General features: G+C 46.0%; 1 protein-coding gene across 6 annotated transcripts in view; it reads left to right on the top strand.

The window, feature by feature from the left end:
* Positions 1–872: 872 nt before the first annotated feature.
* SLAIN2 (SLAIN motif family member 2) overlaps positions 873–6,000 on the top strand; it is a 34,379-nt gene continuing 29,251 nt past the window's right edge. For 2 of the 6 annotated variants that reach the window (XM_039698746.1, XM_039698747.1), the window contains exon 1: positions 876–1,360. In XM_039698746.1, the coding sequence (XP_039554680.1) occupies positions 1,002–1,360 (359 nt within the window). In that variant the 5' untranslated portion in view covers positions 876–1,001. Of the gene's footprint in view, positions 1,361–6,000 lie in introns of all 6 variants that reach the window. The other 4 variants (XM_039698744.1, XM_039698745.1, XM_039698742.1 and 1 more) reach the window with 4 other exon arrangements.

Genomic DNA, 6,000 nt, shown 5'->3' with positions numbered 1-6,000 from the left:
CTTGCTGTCCCTCCTCTCCCCTGCGAAAGCAGGCTCCAAAATGAAGCTGGTGAGTACACGGAACTTGGGAAGAGGAAACAATCGAGAATGGATGACACTAAGGACACTGTCTCTCTGTGGCTCAGGGAAGGGGGACAGAGCATCCCCACGATGCCAGCTGATGAAATTTGGAGACAATTTGTCACAAGACACAAAATATCCCAAGAAACAGGACAGGAGGCAATGGGCAGAAAGCAATGCACAAGAAATTCCACCTGAATATTAATAGCTTCTTTACTGGAACACATTGCCCAGTAAACACAATCCTGTGCCCTGAGCTCTAGTATGACCCTGCTTGAGCAGCAAGGCTGCACCAGATCAACGACTGCGGTCCCTTCCCACATCGTGCATTCTGTGATTCTGCGACAAACCCCCAAGACCCACTAATTCCTTAAACCTAGATGCGTAAGTTTTGCTATGGAAGGCAAAATCACCACAACTTTTAGAAGAACATCCATCTATTTATACAAAATGTAGACTCGAAGGATGTTCAGTTCAAACTTCTGTCATACACAGCAGGCCCAACACTTTCACCTAGGCCTTGGACCATAGGCAGCCTTGTATTCTTGAGAGGTTTTGAACGGTTTTGGAAGGTGTTGGGGCTTCCCACGCGACTCCTGTGGTGCCCAAGACACAGGAGGCCAGGCAGGGCCCCTCCCTCAGGAGCGAGCCTGCCCCAAGAGCCCTCGAACGGCCCCGAGCGGGGCTGCGTCACAGCCTCCTCGCGCTGCCGGGGCCGCGCACCGCCGCTCCGCCCTGCCGCTCCGTTCCGTGCCGCCCAGAAAGAAGGCGGTGGCTCGTCCGGCGGTTCCGGCGCAGAGCCGGGAGGCGGTGACACGGAGGCGGCGGATGTGCGTCCTGCGCCCCGCCCCGGCCCTGCCCCGCCGCCGGCCGCCCGGCCGCGTAGTCGGGGCGGCACGGCCGCCTCTCCCCACGCAGCCGCCGCTCTGCCGGCGGCCGCCATGGAGGATGTGGGCTCGGGCGTGAACGCGGACGCGGAGGTGCGGAAGCTTCAGGAACTGGTGAAGAAGCTAGAGAAGCAGAACGAACAGCTTCGCAGCCGCCACGGCGCCCTGCCCGCCGCCCCCGTCAGCCCCAAGCGCCTGCCGAGCGCCGGGCCCTCCTCGCCGCCCCCCGCCGCCTCCCCGTCGCCCGACAGCCGCTGTCTCAGCCCCAGGGCCGCCGCCCGGCATTCGGTCTCCGAGGAGCCCAGCGGCGGCGATGGGGGCAGCGGCGGCAACGGCCTCCTGGACGACGCGGCGGTGCTCAGGCCGGAGGAGCTGGAGCGGCTGGCCGGCTTCCATGAGGACGAGACCGGCTGGTGAGGAGGCGGCCGGGGTGGGGATGGGGCGGGGGCGGGTTGGTGAGGCGGCGGGCAGGGCTCCGCGTCCCCCTCCTCCCGCCGTGCCCGGTGGAAAGGGGCTGTCTCCAGGCGTGTGCCTGGCTTCGGAGGGGGGCTCGGGGCTTTGTGTGCGGAGGCAGCCTCGCCCTCTGGGCTGGGTGAAGGGCTTAATGAGCTGTGCCAGACGTACCGAATCTGCCGGGGAAGGGTGTTTGGCTTTCCCGCACGGCGATAGAGCTCCCTGGAGGCCGCGGCGCTGCGCTGCTGCTGGGCCGCGGTGCGAGCGGTACTTCGGGGCACTCGGACACCGAGGGGCTCCAGTGCTGCCGCAGAATCTGCCCTCAGTGTTCTCGGGCGTGCAGGCGGTGGGGAGGCCTTGAGAAACTTGTGGGGCATTTCTAGGGTAGTTCAGAATTAGCCCACGGGTACTGTTAGACTTCAGACATGCATCAGGCACCTTTAATGCCTCGATTTCTTTCAGCTGTAAAGGCAGCAAATGTAACACTTTTTCATCTCATAAACGTGTTGCCCTTAGGCGTTCTAATTTATTGCTAATGATGTAGGATCACGGTTTCCCTTAGGTGGTTCTTCGTTATAAATGGACCCTGCTGCTCCAGCAGAAACAGCTGCAGGTGGCTGTTTGCCTTGTCATTATTATACTTGAATGAGCTTCCACTGAGAATCAAGAAGACTTGCTGTCTCCAGCTGTCGTTTTGAAGCTCCCTATGACAGTTGTTGAGGGGCAGCCTCAGAGCTGCAGGAGAAATAGTGGGGAGGAGCACCGTGTCTACACCAGAGAAATGCAAGGGAAGCATGTACAGGGACAAAAAGTGTAACACAAGCAAACTGTCTTGATGCAGGACTGATTGTGGTCCATCTACAAAGGTCTCTGGAAACAAACATGCAGCCAAATTTACAAAACAAACAAAAATGTCTTTCAGAGTTAGGAACGCCTTTAAAAGTGCTGGATTGATTCCATGCATGAGCAATGTTTTAGTTGCTCAGGGAGGAGACAAGTGTGTGCACTTCCCTGGAGAAGTCATTTGCCTGACATTCAGCCTGGTCCACTGGAGAAGTATGAGAGCATAAGTTTATTCTCATCCAGCACTAAATTAACACAAGGCATCATCTCCCAGAAGATGAATCTGTGCAAGGCAGCTACTCTTATTTCTCACTGTATGCCTTGTAATCTACAAGGGCCTACAGCCCTTGATGGAAATAGAATCTGGTAAATTTGCACAGCAAGTTTGGAGTGGGATGGCCAAATATGTAAATGTCAGGAATTCTAGTGACAATAGATCTGTTTTATACACTCATGCTAAATCAAGGGTAACATAGTGAGTGTGTTAAGTGACAGTGAATGTGCCGATAGAGTGTGTGGTGACAGTGGTGGCGTTAGCGCTGTGTTTGTGTTGACGCAGTTCTGGGCACTCGGGACAGCCACACGGTTCGCTGAGCACTGCCCTTGCTGGTGTCAGGTGTTTGGCTGCCAGTTACTGTGTCACCCTCATGTTTCTGTGCAAGTTCTGGTGCTCAAAAGGCTGCAAAACGTATAGGTAGTCTTTTGTACATCTTCATTCTTTTACTAATATTTTGGCAACTATAATGCTGAAGTGTTTTAGCTACTAATTTTAAATCTCAGGCATGGGACACTGACTGAGACACAAATGCATGAAACAAAAAAATCAATTGTAAAAATTTACTAATTGTCATACATATCACAAAATATGAGTATGTAGTTATTAAAAAAAGTATTTTTCTGCTGTGGTTTAATATGCAATTAATGATAAACATAGCTTGGCTAGATTGATGACTTTTTGTTCCAAAGTGCTTGATAAAAATGGAAATCAAGCTCTTGGAATTGCTAAACATCTTCTGTTTTGACTGTTGAGACACTAAAAAGTCCAACTCCCTTTATTTTCCCATGAAGGTAAGATGCCTGTGTATTCATGAATTTGATTCATAGAGGTTATTTCTCTTAATGAAATTTGACATTTTCAGAGGGCTAGTGCTGCAATCTAACAGAAACAAGCCTGTGAAGATAGGAGGGTTTGGTGTGAATAAGTGGATTTCCCTTAAACTATGAAAAGAAAGTTTCATAAAGATCTTGCTCCTGACGCCTTGGTTATGCAAGGTCACTAATCAAATAATTAATCAACTGAAAAGGTAAATATATTCAGTGAAATTTCAGTCTCATATCAACTCTTTGAGGTTCAAATGGATTGGATCACTACTGCCTAACCCAAAACCCTGTTTAAAATATGGGATTATTACACTGTCCAAATCCAACACTTCTTAGCAGCTGAGGACACCTCTTATGGAAACAAACTAAATTTAAATTACTGGTTTTTTCATAAAAAAATGATTAATCTTGCCTGTTTTGCTTGTCTACATAGAGAAGTGAAGATTTGTCCTTACTTTGATTTCAAAAGGACCTTGGCTGTGGGCAGTAATAGGTGGTAAAGTGTGCTGGTTATTGCCGTTCCTTTCAGTTTTGTATAATACAGATATTTTGATACCCCATTATGAAATTGTCTGTAGTCTTGTCATGGCAGAATAAATAGTTTTCTTAACTGTTAAAATGCTGTTGTTTTACATTTAATGCTCACATGAGATTAGTGGCTGTGAATTTCAGACAGAACACTTGATACTATAATTGAAATTGATACTAGAATGTGACATGTTTGTTTAAATCTACATTGTAGAGCCCATCAATTTATTTTTAGCTTTTAAAATGCATTTAGATAAGTATGCAGAAGAAAAGTGTAAAGTGAAAAAGTAAGGAGAAGGTGCAACTATCAAAGCAAAGGAACTTTGATGCTGCTGTTTTAAAAGCAGCATTAGCTGTTAAAACATCCTTACAGTATTAGTGATTTTTGGGATTGTTTATATTTTTGCTTGATTGTTTTTCTTTGTGATTACTTCAGTCCAGATTCACTTCAAGTTTTAAACATTTTTGCATCAGACAATCTTCAAATTATGTGGTAGATTATTAAAAATATTTCAGTGAATTTAGTTGAGTTCCTTGTCCGTATGCTTCTGGATGCCGTTTAATGTGCTGAAACTTTCTTCCTGGTGAGGTCCTGAAGGTTGCAGATGGGCACATCTGTACTTGCACACTGTACAGCTCTGCACAGACCCATGGGGACTTTGCTTTAGGCCTGCTGATTATTTCCTCCATTTATCAGCAGCTTTCATAATCTACTCTATGGGTGTTCCTATTTAGCTGCTCTTGAACCAGATTGCATCAAATTTAATTTTTTTCAAGTTCTATCTGAACGAGTCTTTCCCTACTAATTAATGGAACAGACAATAGGGCAGGAGGGGTGACCAGAGTGGAGAAATCCTCGGAGAAGTGGTGTGCACTTCCTTGCCTGACTTGCTGGGTAAGGTTGGGTGTGGATGTGTTATGTGGATAACAGTGTGCAGCATGGCTTGCCATGCTGCTTTTAAAAAAGAATTTATTGGGTCTTGAGTTTATTGCAGGATAAGTGTGCACACGTGGGCAATTACTGTAGATTACTTACTGTGCTGTGAACCCACTGTAACTTCCTTTGTGGTAACTTGTTGCATGGTCACTCAGCCTAAGCTCTTTGAGAAGTCTTGTTTTAAATGTGAGCAAAGCATGCAGTGCTTTTCTTCAAAATTTACTTACAGCATGTGCATAAGAGAGTATAGAGCTTGCTGTGTATCTATTTTGTACATGTCATTGCTCAGCAAACTTCAGAACAGTTGTGTCCTCTTTAAATGACAGTGCTATAAAAACTAGCCTAGCACCCACGTTCTCATATCAGCATAAAAGTCTCCCTGGTAGGGTTAAAATAGCTGACAGTTTACTGACCTCATTTACAAATAAAAGGCAATTATTATGTATTTAAAATTAAATTATTGGTGGTTTTTTTGCTAACTGAATAGCTAAAAGTAATAGTTTCAGTGTTTTTTAAGAGCTTCGATTGGTTGTGTGTCCTGACTAGTTAAAATGGAAGGCACATACTTTGGCTTTATACTCAGTCTTGTTCAGCAGCTATTTCTAATTTGCACCTGTTTATAATAGTGCAAGTTTCCGTTCTAGCCATCCATTAATGTTAGTTGGCCAAGGGCCTGTTTCAGATACACTAATGTCTGTAGTGATTCTCTTCTGTCTCATATTGCTGATGTCCCTTGAGCACCAGCATTGTTTTGGAATCCTGGTTTGCCATAGTGAGCTGGTAAAGTATGCTGTGACTATTTTAGGCTAGAGCTCCACCTGAATGAAATCCCATTGCTGAAATTACATTGCAGCATTTCCCGTTCAACTGTTAAATTTTATTGTATTAATGTGGTTTAGGCCCCTTGGAAGCCAGACAGATTCTGATCAATTTCTGTTTCACGGTGTATGTAAAAGAGAAATTGCTGCTTTTCATTTTGTGGCAGATAAAAAGTCAATTTGATAACATCTTCACAAACTAGGAAGATAATATGAAAAGAAGCATGTAGGAAAAGCAAGGGTTATGGAAGTTGTCAGTGCTATAATGAAAAACAACAGGTAACATTTAATAATACTCACTTTGATTATTGTCTTTGAGATATCCATGTTTGTTGTGAAGCAGATATTAGAGGACTGGAGGAAGAATCCGGAG

Source organism: Passer montanus, unplaced genomic scaffold, assembly GCF_014805655.1.
Source record: "Passer montanus isolate IOZ18808 unplaced genomic scaffold, ASM1480565v1 scaffold13, whole genome shotgun sequence".
In the NCBI taxonomy this organism is placed as follows: domain Eukaryota; kingdom Metazoa; phylum Chordata; class Aves; order Passeriformes; family Passeridae; genus Passer; species Passer montanus.
Note: the sequence above shows the minus strand (reverse complement) of the source record. Positions and strands in the feature narration are given on the sequence as shown.